The sequence below is a fragment of the Rhododendron vialii genome, chromosome 6a (genome assembly GCF_030253575.1).
Source record: "Rhododendron vialii isolate Sample 1 chromosome 6a, ASM3025357v1".
Taxonomy (NCBI): domain Eukaryota; kingdom Viridiplantae; phylum Streptophyta; class Magnoliopsida; order Ericales; family Ericaceae; genus Rhododendron; species Rhododendron vialii.
In genome coordinates this window covers 9,993,013-10,015,291 of record NC_080562.1, presented here as the reverse complement: position 1 = coordinate 10,015,291, position 22,279 = coordinate 9,993,013, and the positions used below count along the sequence as shown (strand labels likewise).

Genomic DNA, 22,279 nt, shown 5'->3' with positions numbered 1-22,279 from the left:
AAATAAAAAAAAATAAGGAAATTTACGGGTCTCTACAGAATCGACAATAATGGAAAAATGATCATGCCAACGTCGTCGGTGTCCTCCTAGACTCTAGAACTAGAGGGAGTCTGCCCTACGACACTCGGACAGTCGCCATAGAATCCTCGGATTTTCTTTTCGACGGTGTATCCTTGATTGAATCGAATGTTACTAAGAGATGCCAAAACAGCCTAAGTCTTTGACTTCCTCCCTTCTCGAAGTTTCAAAGTTTGATTTTGGAACAACTCGGTGTAGATGGCATGATACCGTAACCGAAATGGCGTAAGCAGCACTGTGCCAGAGCCTGGTGTAAGTGATTAGCACTTTTAACCCGAGCGGTGTAAGCATCATGCCATTCTCTCCGTTGTTCCTAGTTTTTGGGCTTGAAACCTCGATCGGGTGCTAGATAAAGACTTAGAAAGCATTGATTTCCCAAAGTCTCATTGATTAAGGACTTGAAGATTTTGGTAACGTGCAACATCGAGATGCACGACTCGTCATCGGTCCAAGGCACTATCGAACAGGCGCGAGACAGACTCGACGAAAGACATCCTAGAAGCCACCCTAGCATGCTCCTACGCAAAACGGTCATGAATGTATGCACAAGCATGCGATATGGAAAGCGGTAACACATAGACAAGATATGGGGTTAGAAGCAAGTAATCCTACCCTGCGGGTTCCTGTCTTAGGTTGAAAGGTTCTAGTGCTTTGTAATCGCTGTAGAGGCCAGTTTTGGCTAAAGGGGGTTCCTCTGACTAGAGCCGCGATATACCTCCCACTGCGATGCGTGGACCAAAGCAAATGGTCGAACGGTAGTACGACTCATCATCGTCCAAGGTTGTTGGGCGTTCGAGGACCCCGGGCTCCAATAAATTGTGCCGGTTACCCAAAACACCTCAACGGGGCTGACCAACCATCGATGCGAACGGAGAAATGAAGAATGATTCGACGAGAGAGAAATGCAACGGTTTTGAAACAAAATGCCCTTTAGAGTTTGGCCCACTTTTGTTAATCAATACTTGGAGAAAACTACACAAGTGAGCAATAGTAAAAAGCCCCAGTTCGGATTGGTCGGATGCTGAGATCCTGTTACGTTACCATTCCATTCTTCAGCAGCGCGAAGCGTACCGTTTTGACAAGCTTTCGAAAATTGTTCAATTATGTATTAATCGCCAAATACCAATTAACGCAATGTCTTCCCCAGCAGAGTCGCCATTGTGGGCACGCGCCCCGAAAATCGCTCGATTTTGGGTTCCCTTTTTTTTTAAAGACATGGGCGCGGCCCTTTTTTGGAAAAGCGTGGCGAAACGCCTCGATTCAGAGTCGCCACTCGGGTTTTAGCGGTGAAATACCCAAGGAACCGAACTCGAAAACGTTTGCCACGTTTGTTTGATTTTGAAGAAGGCGTGGACCGGTCCGTCGTCACCTTCGATATATGAGGTTCGGGAGCCAGGTTACGAGAGGGGAAGGGTTTTATGGCACCCCCTCTCGCCCAATCCGGAGATCGATCTCTACTCGGACATTTTGTAAAAAGCATTTGCATTTTTCTCTCATTTTATCATTTTTTAACCAGTTAGGGCGGGGGAACAATTAATAGGGATCAAAATGGTAACAACTTGCAGTTTATGTGACAAAATGTTTTATGGATGACTTGATTGCAATGCTAAACATAGATTGAGAACAAGCACTGACAACCCGAACAAACTGAAGTACGCTGCCACAAAGCGACGTGAACAGATCCTGCCAGCATGCACTGGCCGAGCCACTGCGTGCTGACTTAGACATGCGCACGCCACCCTACAACTGGCGTACTCCACTTGTTTACTCGCTCAGTCTTTGCTCGCAACCCTCTGGGCTCTGGAAAAGGACCAGCGCACACCCAGGACAAACCACGTAGTTTAATATAACAGATTATACGATAACAGGCGGAAGAAATGGCTTTAGGCCATGAAAGAAAACAGAATACCCCAAAACAGCATGGGGACAAGGAATAGGCCAAGATTAGACTAAGATGCAAGGGCCAGCCACTAAATCCAGGCACCAACTGCCGTACGCCAGTGTTATACGGCCGTACGCCACTTTTGCCTTGATTCAGTGCTTGGCTTTGCATCATCTGGGCTCTGGAACATGACCAGAAGGATCCCAGAGGCCTTTTAAACAGATAAAGAGCGAGTATGAATGAAAACATCTAAGCAGCTCTAAACATACAGAAAGCAGTAGACTGATTATTATCATGCAAGGGTGATTGAATGAAATGAAAGCAAGCTAAAGGGACGATCCATGATCCCTACGCCAGTATTGCACGTGTTACCATTACTGGCGTACGGCATGATGTTACTGGCATGCGCCATGTTCTCCTCTCATCCGACTCACTTATTTTACCAGTTTAAGACCAGGACTAGTATTATCTCCTAGCCTGGGCCTTTCTGGTCCCCCTCAGGAGCTGAAAACGGAAAAGGACGCAAAGGTGGTATACCTTTTGGTATTGTGGTTTGGAGGTGGTATTGAGCCTTAGAGGTGGAAGATGGAGGTTGTATAGTGGCTGAGTATCAGTGGGGTGTATGGAAATGGGTTGCTCTCTTTTCTCTTTCAATGGAAGGAGAGAGATAGAGAGCTTGAAGAAGGGAGAGGGAGAGAGATTGCACTTCTTAATGTAGCTAACCCCTTGCAAATGAATGCAAAGGGGGTATTTATAGAGGAGAGAGGGATTGAATCAGTTTGGGCAAGGCCATGTTTGGCTGGCCTTAGGTGAAGATGGAGCCTCCCATGCATTAAATGCATGGGACTAGTTGATGGGGGGTGTAGGAGAGAGAGGGAGCGCCTCTGCCGAATGTAATCATTAGGGACACTGTGGCCGACGTCAGGGTGGCACAAATGTCTCGTCCATGTGGCTGAATAAAGTTGATTTGACTGGATTTGACTGGCGTGCGCCATGAATGGAGTGGCGTGCGCCAGTGAAAGCTGGGTCAACGGTCGATGACTGACACGTGGCCGTCAATTGGGGTGCGCTCCCAAGATACTGGCGTAAGCCAGTTTGATTTTGCTGGGGCTGTTTGGCTCTGGTTTGAAGGGTTTGAAATGGGTTTGAAAGAGATTCGGGACGCTCAAAGCTCAAACGCACCAATGTCCTTTGACCGTTCTCGACTATAATCATCATTGGGGAAATAAAAGATCAACAAATAACGTTATCTGGACAGGCCAGAATGTGGTGTCTGCACATGGTAATTTAACCATGTAATGTCATGGTAATTTAACCATGTAACGGTTTGAATGTCATGTTATATTTTTTTTTACGGTAATTTAGCCATGTTCCATGTAAATAAGATCAATGAAAAATATGACTTTCTGTTATCTAGTTGGCCAACTCGAAGGATGAAGGAAAAATGCAAATATGTGGTCAACTTATCATGTTATATTCCTAAAAATAAGTAATCAATCATATTGAAATTTACCAAATCCAATTGAATTACGAAAATAATCCAATCCAATCCCGCTAAATTGGAAAAATAATCAAATCCAATCCCACTAAATTAGGAAAGCAATATAACATTGAATTAGAAAAATAATCCAATCCAATCCCACTAAATTGGGAAAACAATCAAATCAAATTCCACTAAATTAGGAAAGCAATATAACATAATATATGTATATCATAGTGAAAATGGTAAGAAAGGTAATTCACACACTAAAAGGATGAAAACATAAGTATGAAAAAAGGGCGGGATGAATTCTTACATGACATGGATAAAGAGGATGAATATTTAAATATTCCATTTTATATTTTACCTACTCATATATCTTTCAACACTACACCAATCTTATCTATTTTGACTATCACTTCATAAAATAATACTATTTTTTTCTTTCCCTACTTCTAGATTTGATTTGTGAAGTGTATGTAAGAGAGAGAAAGAGAAAGTAATAATAAAAAAAATAGAAAGCTTGTGAATAGTTGATAGGTAAATTTACATAAGAACTATAGCAAAATGTAGTTTAGCTTCAGGTATTGCTTTTCTGCTGTAAGAGAATTTTCTTGTTGAAGTTCTCTATTTTACCTTGAAAGCAACAAGTAGAGAAGCTGATAAACTTGCTCTTAAGGGTAGTTTAGTCATTCTACAGTATTACTCTTAAAGGTAGTTTAGTCATTCTATGGTAGTATTACTCTTAAGGGTAGTTTAGTATTACTCTTAAGGGTAGTTTAGTCATTCTATTAATTAGGGTTTTCTAGCTCTTTTATCTACTCTCCTAGAACTCTGTTACAGGTACAGCACTTGCTGCACAGCAGCCATGCACAGATTCGTTTTGCGTTCGTCTCGGTTCCCTCAAAGATGATCGGAACCGCTCATTTTGTTCCAAATGCGTCGTTTACAATCCCTGTAAAAAATCACCTCAATCCGATATTGGGAAAGGTGTTAAAATTTTGAAGCAAAGTTGGATGATTCGTAAACACCCTTCCCAATATCAAATTGAGGTGATTTTTTACAGGCACCGTAAACGACGCATTTGGAACAAAATGAGCGGCTCTGATCATCTTTGCGGGAACCGAGACGAGCGCAAAACGGATCTGTGCATGACTGCTGTGCAGCAAATGTTGTACCTGTAGCTTTTCTGACTCTCCTATTCTATTAATCAGGGCGGAAAGTCTATGGGTACATACATTTATGTACATACATCACATACATACGCACTTTAGACCTGTCTCGGGTCCTATAAAAATAATCCGAACTGCTCATTTTGTTCAAAATAGTTTATTTACAATCCTCGTAAAAAATCAACTCAACGCGATACAGGTAAAGGCATTTATGATATATCCAACTTTGCTTTAGAATTCAGGCCTAGATTCTATAGCAAAAATGGATGTTTAGTAAACGCCTTCACCGATATCAGGTTGAGTTAATTTTTCATAGAAATCATAAACAAACTATTCTGAACAAAATGAACGGTTCGGATCTTTTTTGTAAGACTTGATACGGATTTAAAATGTGTATGTACCTGATGTATGTACCTATAGCAACACTCGAATGATCAGGGTTTTCTAGCTCTTTTCCTTCTCCGACAAAAAAATACGACGGTATCAGAGCCTCTCTAGGGCTCCCTCTTCTCTCCGACGTCATACGACGACGACCGGTGATCAACTTCTGGCCACCGGCGAACGACTATTGCTCTCGAAATCAACTGGTTGAAGACACCATGGACGAGACAGATAACTCAGAGGGATTCAATCAGAGACTAATCCAGTAAAGCTCAATTACACATATTTATGTAGATATTTGTATCTATATGTGTGCGTGCGTTTGTATTAGTGCTGTTCACTTATGTTTATTGGACTTTTAATAGTTCAATTATTTCTTTGTTTAAGCAAGAATTCGACATTCGAACTCGGTTAGGGTTGGTTCTTGTGTTGTACCGAGACGGGGTTAAGTTTTGATGTATTGTTTTATTTGGGTTGTTTCAGAGAAGCTCCCCAGTTAGGTGCATTATTGAAAGAAATGAAGGATGGACTAGACGCAGTGAGAAGTAAAGTGCAAGCCATAACTGCAAAGGTAAAAATTTCATCTTTTGATTGGGCATTTGAGGCATGTTGCTCCTCAAAACATGAGCATATATTCACTTTTAAACTGGAAAAAGGAAAACAGAGAAAGAGGCAAGTATTGTATTTTCCATTGTTCCTTTCAGATGCCAGTTCAAAAGCATCAAGATACAGTCACTTTCCTTACCAATTTAACCTTGTGATTAACACTGCATCATTGCAAACTCCTTGCTTCTGTAAATAGCACATGGTCAATCCACCATTAACACATCATGCATAGATGGCAATCATACCATCAGTACTCCCTCCGCGGTTCATACTACCTCAATTACTACCAGCATTGCTCTTAATATCATTGCTCTCTCCAATGCATGGTTCGAAGTAGCAGTTTAGTCTGCACGTTTTGTTGTGGAGAAACACCGATCAGACGATTGTTCTTCCTGCATATGAAATTTTCATTTCAAACAGTTTCATTGATGTGCTTTATTTGGGATTTTGCTTTGTAGAGGTTATATCACATCTCTTGTTAATTTTTCTCCTACTGGCCAGTATATGGGCAATGGTTAACCGTAGGTTTGAGTAGGTGGTTACTATAATGAAAATTTTCCTTGTTAGGTGAAAGCAAACCATTATCCAACTGCTGATGGGATAAGTTACCTTGAGGCCAAACATTTGCTGCTTCTAAACTATTGCCAGTCAATTGTCTATTATTTGCTTCGCAAGGCAAAAGGATTATCAATCGAGGGACACCCCGTTGTTCAGAGCCTTGTGGAGATAAGATTATTTTTGGAGAAGGTATTGATCAATTTATTATTGTTTATGTTACGTCTGTTCTCAATCAGTAACTCACGAAATTCACCGGCATTTTGTTTCATTCAGGTTCGTCCAATTGACAAAAAGCTGCAATACCAAATTCAGAAGCTCACAAGGGTTTCAAGTAGTGTAGTCGATAAAGGAGGACTGAGTGAGAAGGAGGAGGATGCAACTGCAACTCAGAAGGAAGAGGATCTGTTGAAACACCGCCCAAACCCAGACATGCTTGTGAATATAGCTCCTGAGGTGAGTGAACCATATTGAAGAATTACGTCTACATTATTTATTTTCTTAGCATTCTTTTTAACGTTTATATTATCGAGGAGATTAAGGTACTAAGGAATTCAACGATTATTTAAGTTTGTATATGAAGTTGACATGGTTGGTCATTTCTGCCACGTTTTCCTAAAATTCCATCTCCATCAAATATGATAGGATGGTGTCCATCTGTATCGACCTCCGAAATTCGCCCCAACTTCTATGGAGGAAGAGAAGATCTCTAAACAGGAAAGAAATGCACTGAGGAAAGAGAGACGAGATGCGCGACAAGCCAGCCAGAGTGGATATGTGAAAGAATTGATGGACGATCTTGAGGGAAGACCCGAAGAGGTATGTTGAGGATTTGCATTAACTGTTTGCTAATATTGGATGACTGCAGTATTATTGAATTGATTTTCAAGTATCTATGGATGAAATTCAGGTGAGAGAAGTTGTTGGAAATGAAAGTAGGGAAGTTACCAGATATATGGCCAAGATGGACGAGCGGGCCAGGCAAGAAGAGGAGCTTTTTACCCGTGCTCCTCTCACCAAGGTGGAGAAGCTGAAAATGAAACACGTGAAAAAGTCGGGAAATGGGTAAGTGCAGTAAAATGTGAAAAATAATGTAGTGCAGTCTTTCCAACCATGCTCCATACGAGCTTATTAGTCTCATAATCCTGAACTCATGGTATTTATGTTTCCCTCTTTTCCACACAACCTGTAAATCTTGATTTTCTCTGCTTATTTGTTCCCGTACGTGCCACATTATTTTTTTGTACACAGGTTGGATGGTCTCACAGACAGCTTTTATGATGAAATTAAAAGTTTACCCTTGGTGGACAATGCTAGTGAGCAAATGACAAGCTTTGGTAATCACAGTGGTGGAGAGAGAAGACAAAGGAAGTGGAAGGTAATTGAATAAAGGAATTTATATGATATTTGTGCTTAGAAATTATCTGCCTTGAACTAATATGCATTTCTTTGGCTATTATTTTGCAATTTTTGCTAATGCATTAATTTAGCATCCTTTCCAACTTAGGCTCTGTTTGTTTCGTTGCAAAACATTATAATCATTTTCCAGTGTTTTTGATTAAGAGGTAAAGTAGACAGAGCCTAAGTGAATAAGAGGTCAAGTAAATATATTACTCATTTTCTTGCAAATGACCGTAAATGATTTACGGTGACAACCTCCGTAAGTCATTTTGGCACCCTCACCTGAATTCGACGTTGAGTCCACTGACGATTCCTTCACCCCTACCCCACCGATTACTCCGTTACCCTTCTATTGAACAAACCCCGCACCCTTCACTCTGTCTCGAACTCAGATTTGTTCTGAATTCAGATGCCATTGTGCAGGAACCAATTTTTAACATATGCTCTGAAATGTATTTTTTCAAGTGTCAAACCAACATCCAAAAATAACTTGAGAAAAGATTAATTTTTACAAAATCATCTTGGATGTGAAATATTTTACGTTGAAACAAATGGACGCTTAGTCTTCTAATGACTTCTCTTCTAGCTTTGAAGTAAGAAGCACCTATTGCATTGCTTGATGAGGACGACAACTAGAGTGGGTTTTGTTGGCCTAAGGGTCTGAACAACATTGCCCGGAGATCTACCTTAGGCCTGTCATCCATATTTCAACCTGATCATTAATGTAGATGAGTAATGAAGTTACCTCTCGATCTCTAGTTCTCTACTACCTAAAGCTTTTAGATAAGCTAGTTGTCAAGGACATGGGTTGCTGTCAAATTTGGGATTGGGTAGGATTTGAGACAGCATGCCTGATTGCTTGGAAAATTCGGTTGTTTTGACGGGTTCAGAAAGCACACGTAAATGGACCAGCCTTATGAAGTTGCCACCAACATGCACACACTTACAGAAGTTCATGCTGTTTCAGTCTGTGTATAGCATTTTTCAAATTTATGTTATGGAGTAATTTAATTGTAAATTAGTATATTTTGTAAGCCTATCTTTTGCTTCAAATTCAGCTTTTATCCATTGCAAATACATTTTGAGAATTTGTGCTTAGACCTTTCGACGATTTTGCTCATTTCAGAGGAGGCACTAAGGACAAAAAGCTCAGACTCCGTTTTTATTGCTGTTGGAAAATATGCAATACCGCCTTTTGAGTTGTTTGCTAGAGGAACTAGAAGCTTATATTGGTGCGTGAAATGTAGGTTTCTAACATGATTCGCATGTCATGTTTCTGCTGGCTCTGGGACCTCATTTGTCAGACAAATTTTGTTCAATGTTAAAGAGGACTTGGTAATCTGAGTAACTTGCGTCAAAATTTTATGGGAGCATGCCAAATTTCGATGTGCTTTCTATTGGTTGGGTCACTTCAATGCTGTTTTATTTCTGAATGCCGTCTTTACTTGATCGGGTTATTTTATTTTTGGAGGCCTATCTTTATCGTGCACATCCGTAGGGGATTATGAAGAAATTCTCCAGTGGCTGCAGGTAATCTTATAGCATACTACATTTGCAAAACAAGTTTTTATTGAGTGCTGTATACCTACCTTTCTTTTCGTTCTTCTGTTCTTACATGGGTACTTCTATGCCCGGTAAACCAAAAAGAAAAGCAGATATTTGCTCATTCTTCCTCAATTTTCAGCCCAGTAACATGTTAGTTTCTTTTACTATAGTTGCTCTTTACTTTGTTATATCCTTGATGAATCCAATGTACAAGACAGAGTAATGGTTAGGAAGAATGGAAAGAAGATAGTATTATTTTGATCTTTAAAATATGAAACAAGACTATTCTTCAAACATTCATCTACGTAACAAGATTGAATCCAACTTGAAAAAAATAAAAAAAAATGAAAAAAATGAAAGTAAGAATAAAAATGCAAAAAATAAATAATAAACCATTGAATTCTACCATGAAAAGAAAGGACCTGCTATGACGCATTACTTATATTTCCTATCCCTTCATTTTTTTGGTGTAGATGTTAAATTGCTCATACGCAATAATCAAGTTAATTGGACATCAATAGGTATCTCAACAAATCACATTTGAGAGGAATTCTAAAGATCCATTTTAAATTCTAATTTTCCAATTCTCTTGAAACAAGTATGCTTTGACCATCCCTAAAAGAAAAAAGAAGTATGCTTACCGATATCTGATTAACCTATTTTTTCACATAAGTGATTTATACATAGTAACTTGCAAAATAAACGGCTCACATTATCAAAATAGAACCTGTGAGTTCCATATCTTTTCATATGAGAATCACAAGTGCAGATCACGCGGGAGGGTTCGAATTCTTATGCAACCACCTAATAACAATAATAACGTATGGAAGGATTTGATGTACGCAAATGCATTGGCTGAAGAAACTATGATGAGATCCATATTTACAGGATGATATTTATCAATTTTCAGAGTCCTGCTTGAGAGGTTGAGGTATATTGTATACAATGAGACCAGCCAAGAGAATCATGCTGCCAAATACGAAGAATGAGCTCAGATTTGTAGCTTCAGGCAAATAGGGCAATGGAAGGGAAAGAACGTAAATTGCAATTGGAACTGCAAAGTAAGAGAAACACCCTCAGTCAGAAAGAAAAAAAAGTAACACAAAACTACTAAATAAGAGAGAGAGAGAGAGAGAGAGAGAGAGAGAGAGAGAGAGAGAGAGGGAGGACCTGAGGACATTGCAACAATAGAAGAAAGGACTGCAGAGGAAATCTTTAGAAGATGGAGCACTGATATGTTGAATGCTATGTTGTTCACTATATAAAGGATGGGCAATAATGGAGCTCCATCGCAACCTGATGGCAACAGACCGGGAGAGAAACGTTAAAGCCTATGTATGTATCATTCGAAGGAAGCAAGTCCAGACTATTTTCCCATATGAATCGAACAGACCTTCTATTTACCAAATTTACCAAAAAATCTGAGCAGTTAAATGATGTTGTGGCTTTTGTTCACGCAAAAATTTATATGTAGTTACTGACTCCTAATCTGCTTGTGAAGAAACCACATGAACCCAATCACTTTTTGCGAGTCAAGAGGTAAAACCAGTACTTGCAATTTGCAAAATTTCCTCATTGCTGTTAAAACTTCCCAGGCATGCTATCTTATTTAATTGTAACAACTCCTTTGAAATAAAAGGTAACAGGCTTTCCATACCTGTTGAAATTTGACAGTCAACTCAAGAAAAAGTAAAAACTCGTCAATTAACAGCGGGAAGAGATCAAATTTGCAGTAATTGTGGAAGAGATGGGTCAAAGTATAGCACCGTTTTGGATTCAAAATGGCAATTGACTTCTCAAGTTTTACCAAACGTGTAACCAGACCTTGAAAGAAATATATTCTGCCAAAAGTACAAAATTACTAATCACTACCTTGATTTATTTCTACACAGAATCTGTTTACGTGGCCTAATAACGGTTATAAAGTGAAGTCAGCGATTATTTCCACATTTCAGGTACCACATACAAACACAGATGCAAAGACCGACCCATAGTTTCACTATTTATGTCCATCCATACACGCGTGTGTGCATATGTGTGCGTGTGTGTCCATGAGCAAAGGAAGTAAAACCACAATATAATTGGCTATTTGTTTCCGTAGAGAACACATTATCCGCCTTTCTCCAAATGTAAGAGAGATTACCAATAGTATGGGCTCCCATATTGAAAAAGCAACCAGCTCCACTCTTTATGTACGAAGGGAGTTCAGAAAATGGGATGCCTCTTAAGTTTGACAGGAAAGGCAGAAAGAGAAGCACAAACAGAGCCTGGAAATCAAATCAAACGATATGATTCCATGATGATAAACACAATACTGTATTAAAGCCCTGAAGCTTCATCCAATATCTAAAATCAAGGAAAGTCCATCCATTTTTATGCAATAAGCAATATTTGTTACACGGATTGGCAGATAAAGCTCCACAAAAAAAAAAATTGCAAGATAAAGCTTAGTCATTCAGCCAACTAAATCTACAGTTGCTCAATTCAAAGGTGGGCAATGTACAGCTTAAATTTGCTAAATAGAATAACCAAAACCCAAAACAAATTTTTGAGGAATCTCCTCTCCAACGGCTGCAATTCTTAGTGGGTCTTAGAAGCTTGCAGTTGGCAGAGTTTACAGGGCCACAATTATGACCAACTACCAAAACTAGACGGTTAATCATCTGTAACCATATGTGGAATAACACTTCACAAACTTCCCTCCCTTCATACTGTAGGAGTGCTACCATATATGTTACCAATCAAAGCATATGCAGATATGGTTCTTACTGAAAATGCCACAGAAAGCATTAGTTATCTGCCTCTTATCTATCTTCCCCCAGTCTCCTCCTTTCCCTTCCCTCTTGGTAGGCAATGTGTCCAGGGGGAAGTGTTCTACTTAATCGAAATTTACCAACCATTGCACCAATAAAAGAAAAACAGAAGTTCTAAGGTTCTGAGTTGGAAGCTAAAACTTGAGGCACCAGACCTCATAAGGGTGTCTATCAATAGTCTTATGCCACAACAAATCCTTGAATTGCACAAGTTAATTGCTAGAAGCACAAACTGACAGCCAAAATATTGTTCATTTAAGCTTTTACATGGAGATATTGTACATGCAACAAAGAATATAAATATGCACATACAACAAGGCCTTCCAGCAAGCTATATAAACATTACCTGAAATCCAGATCCAAATGAATTCACAACAAATATGTCAAGCACCTTTCCCTGCATAAGTTGACAATTTTGTGAGACTTTGAACTATACGAACACATAAACACCATTCATTGAGTGGAAAGGATCTCATCATACCTTAAGGCGGGTTGCAGCATCAATAAAAACAGATTCCTATTGATATGCACATGGCAATTAAAGGTTAATTATTTTCTCATAAAGAGTACCTATGAATGGGGCAACAACACCACAAAATACAACCTTGAGAATTGATGCTCCAGCCTGAAAAGCACTTGAAGCAATCATCAACACTGGCCACAAGAACCCAATTCCAGACAACATTTGGCCGGCGTCTGACCCACTGTAATAATAAACCACAAAAGGAACTATGGGACATAATCAATGGCAAGAGGAAAGGATCATTATACAGAACACAGAAGTTTAGTGCACAAAAATACCTTTTATTTTTATTATAAATAAATAGTTATATTAAGAAGAAGGCATTAAGGGAATGCCAACCCGTACACAAGAGAAGGCCACATAACAAAAAGGCCCTATACAGTGCCGAGAGAATAGTAAAGCTCAATCCAATCTAAGAATTGGTCAAGGGATGGAAAACAATCTCCCTTGTCCCAACTATACAAGCTATTCACCAAAAAAGATTTTATCCTAGACAAAGGTTTTTCCACCCCTTAAAAACTCTCGAATTTTTTCTCACGCCATAAGACCCACATTAAACAAAGCGGAATCATGGCCCACAAACTCTTCCTTCTCTTACCCATTCTAACACCCCTCCAAGCAAGAAGTTCCATGACATTTCTAGACACAATCCACTGTATCCCAAACAAAGAAAACACCAATGCCCAAATATCCCACGCCACCAGACAATGAATGAGCAGATGGTCAACCGTCTCCGCATCCCGTTTACACATACAATACCAATTGATAATGATTTTCCGCCTTCTAATCAAATTATCGAACGCAAGAATTTTGCCTTGGGCCGCACACCACACAAAAAAACTCACCTTCAACGGCACCTTCGTTTTCCAAATCGAATGCCACGGAAAGGATGAATCACCATCCTCGCCAAGCGCTTGATAAAAGAATTTCACTTGAAAGGATCCTGATTTTGAAAGATCCCAACGCAACTCATCACCCCCTTCTCCTATCCCAAGGGTATAAGACTAATTATTTGCACTCAAATCAAATTTCAGAGACAAGACCATGCGTCTCAAACCAGTGGACCATCATGATTTACAGGAAGTAACAAGAGACTATCTTATGGGAGACGAGAGATTTTACTACCAGAAAAGGACATGGTAATATGTACAATCAAATCAAAATGTTCTCGCCAGGGTTTCCTTTATATAGCATCATAGCACACCATTTCACCCTATCAGGAATGTTCATAGGTTAGAAATAACATTCCCTTCTTAATGGAACCCGATCTGCAGATCCATTAGACAAGAATAGTTCATGAAGTTTAATTCTACAATAGTATTAGAACTTCAGAATCATCTCAAAACCAACGTTTTTGACTGAATCAACTCGATTAGTCAAGTTTGTCTTACTTTGTGTAGCAAAAACATGCAGAGCATGGAGACTTGCTGCAATCCGTAAGAGGCTATGAGACTGAAGAAAGAAAAGATGTGGGCATTCCCAGGTGGCCTTTCATTTTTGGGTTTTTGGGTTAGAAAGCTCTGGCTAAATTATTTACAAGCCATACTAAGTTTTATGAGTCGAGCTATATAAACAATTCCAATTTATGCCTCTGGTTGTTTTATAGTAACACTAGATACTTATTGAGACCATTTCCTGTATTGGAGGCCTAACACTGTGGGAGATCCCCAATAGTATAAACATACACATTTTTGTACAAGGCTTGTTATTGCAGACAAAATCTTGTCTAATGTCTAAGGCATCAAAGTATTGCTGCTTCTCTTTTTTTGAAAGGAAGCATTGCTTCTTTTTGTTTAGTTACTAGTAGTCTCAAAAGCTTAAGCTGTTAGGAAATGATTCCAATAGTGTACATCAAGCTACCCCTCCCTCAAGTGCAACCCCTTCTTGCACATGAAGATGCAAATTTTTATAGATAGAGTTAAACAGAATATGAAGGGATGGAGAGGAATGCAACAGGGGAAGAAATGCAAACGGAAGGTCTTGAACCCAAGACCTCTCCCAACCAAAGCTCTGATACCATGTGAGGTGGGCCGGATTTTAGGTCCCGAATTAATAGGGTCAACATAGAGGATTGTGCTAGGGCAGAGCATGACCTCGACAGACAGGGCCCGGTTGGGATCGACCACCTCAATGGGCAGAGTAAGTCTGGACAGTGTAAGAATATTCTAAAAGGTGCTTAAGGGCAGTACCAGAGATCTCGTCGAGGTGGAAGTCCACCCAAATCGGGGAAGCTATCTTGATAAGCATTATCAAGTATCCCGATAATAAGGGTGAAGCTCCGGAGATATTGGGATAGCATGTATCCCAGATTGACTAGGTATCTTGCACACTAAGTAAGGAGAGCCTACTAAAACCATAGTTTCCTCTTTTCTCCTTCATACGATCACAGACTTAAGCATCGGAGGGGCATTCCAACCAAAGCACGACCGGGTAGCCTAACGTTCTTTGAATCCTGCAGGTTCACTTGCCGGAACCCTACTCAGTAGGACTTTCAGAGGCTTGCTTTCTTAAGGTGAAAACCTACCCCACCGCAATTGGTGCCTTCTGTGGGAAAGCATATCTATAGGCTTTTTGTGTTCATGGCCGGGACCCGAAGGAGGAAACTCATTCCAGAAGGACGGAAACAACAACCATGCTAGCAACCACCCGAGTAACGAAGATCAACGTCAAAAAGAGCCTTCACAAGAGGTCTAACAGAAGAATGGTGAGAGGAATTCTCACCATCATGAGAAACCAAGGCGACACTGTCGCCAGCAGCAGTACTCCGCCTCTAAAGCTCGCACTCACTAAGGGATACAGATGAGTGAGATGAAATTATTTGGAAGAGGGGAGTGGAGATCGTAAAGCTTCGTGGCGCGATAAAAGGAAAGGAAGCTGATTGCAGTCGTGCTTCGCAAGGACGGACTGACAATCGAGGCTCTAAGTTCAATAGGAGTCCTACAGCGGTCCGCTCTAGACAAACTAAGTGCCACAGCTCTCTCAACAAAGTTCAAGAAATCATCAAAGAGTTTATTCCAACCTGGAGCATAGAGGATAGTAATTGTTCTCGTATGCATGAGGAAGAAAGTTCAAAGAGACAAAAGACAATTACGCATGTGCCGGTCTCTTAGAAGACACTGGCTCCACCAAAAAAGGGCGGAGGCAACCTACGATCAATCATCCTTTTGTGCTCTGGATAGGCTAGTCCACTCTCCGTTCTCTCCGGAGATTGAATCCTTGGTTCTCCCAAAGGGTTTCACATTGCCGAAGTTTACGTATTGTGGTGGAAAGGAGGACCCCTACAAGCACATTGGTCCCTTTCATCAGATGATGACCCTTTTACAGTAGAAATGATGCCCTAATGTGCAAAGTTTTTCCATCAAGCCTAGGAGAAGCTGGATTCCGGTGTTCGATAAGTTACCGGCAGAGTCCATTACAAGTTGGAAGCAACTCTCTGCAGCTTTCACCGCAAGATTTGGTACGCAAAAAGCGAAGTCCCCAAAGAGGTGGATGCTTTGCTTACTTTGAAGAAGGGCAAGAAAGAGCCTCTTTGAGACTTTGCTGGTCGCTACTGGGACACCTTCAATGACATCGAGGGTTGCAATGAGGAGCTAGCGGTAGCCTCTTTCAAACTCGCTCCCTCATGGAAACCACCTCAAGGACTCTCTCACCTATCGAGCGGCTACTTCCATTGAGGAATTGATGGAGAGAGTGGAATGACATGCAATGATAGAGGAGGGAGACAATGCAAGCAATTCATCGGGCAGAGGGAGACGGGGAGGAGTCTTCTCCTAAGAGCAATGGCCTAAGAGAATTCAAGAAGGGTTGGAAGGGAGGATCCAAGTATGGCGGAGGTTCAAATCAGGACCAAAGGGAGAGAAAAAACCCTAAAAGTGTTCAAAGAGCATATCCATAAGATACTCCCAAAGATCATCCCTAATTTTTATGGCCACCCAAGATGCCTGGCAACATGACAAAAAGGAACTCCAAGTGGATGAGCCATAATGAGCCATAAAGATGTTCTAACATACTATCCACCATTAATTTGTAGCATAGCTGCTACGAGAGTGCCACTCAAAGCTTACCAACACTAAGACATTTACTACATGAACATCCGTGTCCATATGAATCTTGCTGGCGCCGCTCATTATACCGTATTACCGTAATTCTTTATGGTAAGCTCATAGAACATATGACAGAAAATTCCAAAAGCTACATTCATGTTCTTTCTTAAAATGTTGGTGACAGAAAGATTGAAGTACCTTGCAACTGCTACAACTACTCCTGCAGCAACAAGCAAGCAGCCACCAATCTTACTCCACGAGTACTTTGTCCCTAGGAGAAGTGTAGAAAAGGCCAATTGCCACACCAAAAATGTCTGGAAGGAAAGTCCACAAGAAGAAGCAATGTTAAGGAGAGAGTAATCAGTGGCGTTGCGTTTCAAGGAATTTATGTGAGGGTAGTCGTTAGGAACTTGCAATCAATCATCATAAATAAAGGTTGACTCCTATCATGTAACTACGTTTTGACCTGAAAAATGTTGGAGCACACAAGTTATGGCCTATAGCCAAAACCACTAGCTAGAATACTGGGAACAAGGGATAGGTGGTGTTATATGATGAGGTGAAATGGGTTACATAAAGAGTTGGGTCGAAGTTAAATTGGCGTTTGGAATATTAAAGTAGGTTAAGAAGTTCCATAATTACAATGGTTAAGCAACTCATTCAGCCAGTTCTGAGATATTCACCACAAGACTATTCCAAAATAACTCAAATCACAAAACACTATACAGTGTATATTTGAGTAATTTACTAGGCTTTTATACAAATTGATCATACCTCGATAAACAGAAAAATGGTTGTTATCAATGAGCAATAAGAAAAAAAAGGTTTATATAGTAAAACAATAGTATACGATTCAACAGACTAATCTTTCCAAAAAGCGCACGAGTTATTACTTTGCCAGCAATCTTGGCTTGAGATACACATTACAGTTCATATTACCTGATTCAAAATAGGTATAGCTGGTCCAGGTAGCATGGCTGTAAAAGATACATGACATTCAGTTTTAAGGTAATGTTAAAATCCATTGTAAACAAATACAGCTTTCCCATTTCTCATGCGGAAACATTTTAAAATTGCTTTCTGATTCCCTGCTTTACATCTGTTGACCCAACCCCAAATGCAATACATAATATGTCCATAATGAATACATCACACAACATAATACTCTGACTTTTGAACCAAACCCAACCATGTCCATGTCTAATAAGTGAAATTCTACAGTGATTCAGGAGATTATATTTCAGGAGGAATCAATATTCAAAATTCTGGTGAGTCAAAGTGTCAAAATTTAAAGTTCGTGATACCTCCAGCAGACATTCCAGCTGCAACTCCTAGGGCCTCTAGAATACCAATCATCACAAAGGGTGACTTGGGAATGGCCATCATTGCATCAGTTACAATCCCAGCACGATATCGCACATACAGTATGGTAAAATAAATAGCCACATACCTGTATTTCAGAAAACCAGTAATATGTAAGATCACACCAGTTCACAAAGAAGTGAACATGGATAAGAAATCAGAACTATACTACATAGAGATAGATCAGTATGTCCACACAAGTTTCAAAGTTGTGATACAGAAATCCTTCCACTCATTCCATATGTATCCAAAGTTCAATTTAATCCACATCTACGAAGATGACCTAAACTAAACTGCCGACATGCCTGATAAGATGTACTAAGAAGCTATTTATCCCTTCAGACTTCTGAATCTAATTGCAGAAGTATAGTAGTTCTTCACCTTTGCTAAGTTTAAACTAGTCCAGGCATTGAAATCATGTTTTGCTGTCTAAGAGTAGAATTTTACAACATCTTTCCTCCCCTTTCTGAGTTCTAAGAGTACGGGAAAAAATATTGAAACTCCAAGTAACTAGGTTTAACTAGAGCTTTAACTCTTGAAGAACATTGAAGAAATCAAACTATGGCTACCATGCAATTGTAATATATTAAGCCGACTGCAGGTCACATCGATAGTGAAAGTTATGTTGAGATCAGCTTTATAGTCATTCGAGAAGCAAACGGGTAGTGAATTCCCATTAGTTTGCCATTATTACAAAGAATAGCATGAAATATCAAAATAGCTCATACAAGTTCCCCAGTTTAAGCCGTAATTGCAGCACATAATTGAAGCCTTGGATTCGGATTAGCATGCCTCCTTGAACTGAAATGGCTTTCAATATCTACACAAAGGCTCAAATTTCATGCTGCCAAACACACCTTTAGACTCATGAAGATTAATTTCTTATCTCTTATTCCAATGTGGAAACAATAAATTTGGGGCCCCTTGATTGGTCGGACTATCAATGGAGGAGATAATATACCACCTGTCTAACGGTGAGGCACTGGAGGCTCCACATGTTAATGAAGGTGTGCACTTGAACAGCCTTCAAAAATATCAATAGGAAAAAATAACAATTGATTTTGTTCATGGTTTACTATAAACTTTGATTATCCTAAAAAATAATGGACACTCTAAAATTTGCTATTCGTACTTGAAGAGATTTATAACAATTTGCGAATCTAGTTCAATATTTTAAAAACAAATTCATTTGAAAACCGTCAGAGACATAACAGGTACAGGAAGTATATGTTCTTATACAAATATATGTCCATTAAGCCGTCCCTACCCAGATATCCTGGCTCCGCCACTGTTAATAATAAACATGCCTGTACGTTTTCGTTATGGATATGAAGATTTCAAATCTTACCCGAAAGTGGTGACTTGAGCTAGAAAGAATGGGTACTCCTTCATAGGGACAAGGGCAAGTTTATAGAGCACGCGATTCGCGATGGCTAACGTCATGGTAATTACAGAGCTAATGACGATGAATTTAGTGTCCGCCGATGAGGCCTTTGAATTCGGCTTGATCAAAGCTCGGACTAAGAATTTAGGGTTTGGCGGTGGACGGTGTCGAGTGGGAGTGATTCTGTGGTTGATTTTGAAGTGGGCGTTGGATTTGAACGGAAGGTGAGAAGAGGTTGAACTAGGGTTTTGGGGGGAAGACATGAATGTGAGGGGAGAAGGGTTGGGTCCATGCATGCAATGGGTTGTGGTTTTGAAGTGCAGGGTGCTGGGCAGTGACGAGAGACATGGTGAATATCCCATGAAAAAGGCGGGGGGAGAGAGAGAGAGAGAGTAGTTACTCCGTAGTCCGTACCAACGATCAACTGAGGGCACCACGTTGAGAATCTGAAGGGATTCACTTTGTATAAATGCTTTTTGAGAAAAAAATTCATTCCACGCACAATTCTCAATAGCTTTCTCTGTCCATCTCTCCACTTAGAGGAGGTGTCTTCGGAGGTAAAAATTTTGTAGATTATTATTTGTAGTTAAAAATTTGTTAGGTATTTTCGATAGTGAATAAGTTATTGAGAATGTCTAAGTTGTTTCTAATAGCGGATAAGTTGATAGATTTATGAGTATGATTACTTTAGCAAAAAAAAGTTTTTGTTGGCAACTTTTTTGTTAATGGAAATTGTAACGACCCGGATTTTTGACCCAACTTTTTTTTATACAAATTTATATTTTTAAATTCCTAATTCAATAATTAATTAGATTGAATAATTAAAATATATTATTATGTGTGCAATTGATATTATTTGCATTATTGTATAAGATATGTATTTAAACTTTAGATATACAAGAAATCAGTGATTCATATTCATCTCTTATCTTTCCTATCTGAACCCTAAGTAGAACTCTATTCAAACTAACTCTCCACTTCTCTATCTCTCATCCTATACATAAAAGCGTCCAGATACATTCTCACCCTGTACATACATGCGTCCACATACATTAGAATTAAAACCCCCCCAAATGTGGCACTTGTCCCCTATCTTTTTATCGTTATCAGTATCACTCTCCTTCCTCATTCCACCACTTTTACACTTATCCTCTCACCTTCTTACTACCTTATTCTCTCTCATTATACATACCCACATAATCCGAAAATTGAACACCAGTATATTATTTTACTCTCAATTATATTGTTGAGTCTAGAATAGAGAGAGAAAGAGAGAGAGAGAGAGAGAGAGAGAGAGAGAGAGTTGTGAGTTTCGTGGATACACCGCTGCTACGGGCCCTATCAGAGTGCCGCCGGACGCTGCCTCGAGATTTCAAAACCACCACAGCGATCTACGGACACCGTATAACACTTATCCGAACTTAGAATCGCGTTTGAGGTAGTTTTCCGAAAACCCAAAACCTTTATCTGCATTTTAATGGAGTTACTTAGATTTAAAGTTTATTGAAGACGATGATCTGCTGTTAAATTGTTAATTTATTTTTAGTCCTGTTTATATTAAAATTTAGTCTGGTTGTGCTGGAATGATTAGTGTTATACCCTGTGAAAATTTATGATCGTTTAACAAATGTTTGATTGTGAAATTATTATTGATGTTGCATTGTTAATTTGTATTTGAATGGACGTTTACGTGGTTAATAAATTATTGGAGTAGATAAATATTTATGAAACATTAACAAGAATATTTTATAAGTAAAACTTTATTTAGATTGTAAACAAGAAATATTTTAGATTATATATTAGTTAATCTTTAACTCTAATAAATATTGACTAAAATAGCCTCGCATAATTTTGTTGTTATAAAAATCTCATATTAATATTTAATATAGTTAGTAAATACTAAATTTAGCAATAAGTATTTTCCAATAAAAATTTGTTTGTAAAATCTATGAATAATACGATAATTAAAGAAAAATGTATAAATAGTAGAAATGTTTTATAAAATTTCTAAATGAGGGAAACAGACTTAATTTTAAGTGTAGTAATTAATTGTTTGACTGAATATTATTTTGTTACTCGCATGATTAATTCTATGACATGATTAATTTTATCGCATGGTTATGTGTTGTTAGTACTTTTAGTTGAAATATTGAACCGTGCGATATTTTGTTGTGGCTGTAGATTGGACAAATAGGTTCCCTGGGTGGTTACGAGTAGTGACTCATGTAGACGATGTTAAGTAAATGGAAATTGATAAAGTGTTGGAAGTGTGATTGTGTGGATTGTGATTTGAGCCATGGTGATGGCAAGGGTAACCTATGGGGCCCTGTGTTGAAATGGGTTACCTGAGGGGCCCGGTGTTGTGACGCTAACGTATGATACGTCATGGGAAGTTTCTCTTCGAGGAAGAGAATGGGTCCCATGAGACGGTTATAGTTAGTGAGACGTTAATGTATGATACGTCATGGGAAGTTTCTCTTAGAGAAAGAGAATGGGTCCCATGAGACGGTTATAGTTAGCGTGGGGTAGTGGATGTCCGACCCTAATGTACGATACGTCATGGGATGACTCGATCCTCCTGTTATGGTCTTAAGTGAGAACATACTCGGTACATAACTTAGATGCGCTCACCTAGGACCCTGGTGCAGGACAAGCAAGAGGAAGGGTGGACCCATGAGACGATTGTAGTTAGTGGATGTGGGAGGAAATGATCTCGCGGAGAGAATCCTTAGATTACATGTAAGATGATGGATAGTAAAGAAAAAGACGATGTGTTATTATTTTGTACCTTCGGTGTATTATGAATTATTATATTGTTGATCTGCATATTGTGGTATTGGGTTTTAGGATTTCTACTTAGTGAATTATCACTCAGGATACGTTTGTATCCTGGCAAATCGTTTGCTTCGGCGTTCAATTTGCCAGAGTGTGCAGGATTCCACAGTGGAGCAGTTGATACAGGTGGGACCCCCTGGAACGGAGTCTGGGCCAACATTGCTTGGAATTTCGTATCAAAACTAGAGTCGCTCTGGAGTTGCTTTTGTTACATAGATT

General features: G+C 39.4%; 2 protein-coding genes across 3 annotated transcripts; one reads left to right on the top strand and one right to left on the bottom strand.

Annotated features, from left to right (window-relative positions):
• The first annotated feature begins 5,033 nt into the window (after window positions 1-5,033).
• On the top strand, window positions 5,034-8,950 carry LOC131331346 (uncharacterized). Its single transcript, XM_058365236.1, has 8 exons — window positions 5,034-5,258; window positions 5,477-5,564; window positions 6,167-6,346; window positions 6,431-6,610; window positions 6,800-6,973; window positions 7,065-7,219; window positions 7,406-7,532; window positions 8,682-8,950. Exons 1-8 carry the CDS (start codon window positions 5,212-5,214, stop codon window positions 8,691-8,693), a joined length of 963 nt encoding a protein of 320 aa, XP_058221219.1. The 5' UTR covers window positions 5,034-5,211; the 3' UTR covers window positions 8,694-8,950.
• A 782-nt stretch (window positions 8,951-9,732) lies between these two features.
• On the bottom strand, window positions 9,733-19,680 carry LOC131331345 (protein CLT2, chloroplastic). 2 transcript variants are annotated; one of them, XM_058365234.1, is made up of 10 exons: window positions 19,190-19,680; window positions 17,784-17,929; window positions 17,419-17,456; window positions 16,678-16,793; window positions 12,518-12,617; window positions 12,395-12,430; window positions 12,260-12,310; window positions 11,244-11,367; window positions 10,271-10,396; window positions 9,733-10,154 (listed from the first exon to the last, which is right to left on the bottom strand). In XM_058365234.1, exons 1-10 carry the CDS (start codon window positions 19,585-19,587, stop codon window positions 10,000-10,002), a joined length of 1,290 nt encoding a protein of 429 aa, XP_058221217.1. In that variant the 5' UTR covers window positions 19,588-19,680; the 3' UTR covers window positions 9,733-9,999. The 2 variants fall into 2 exon arrangements, with proteins under 2 accessions (XP_058221217.1, XP_058221218.1); XM_058365235.1 differs by lacking the exon at window positions 19,190-19,680 and adding an exon at window positions 18,570-18,696.
• Window positions 19,681-22,279: the final 2,599 nt, after the last annotated feature.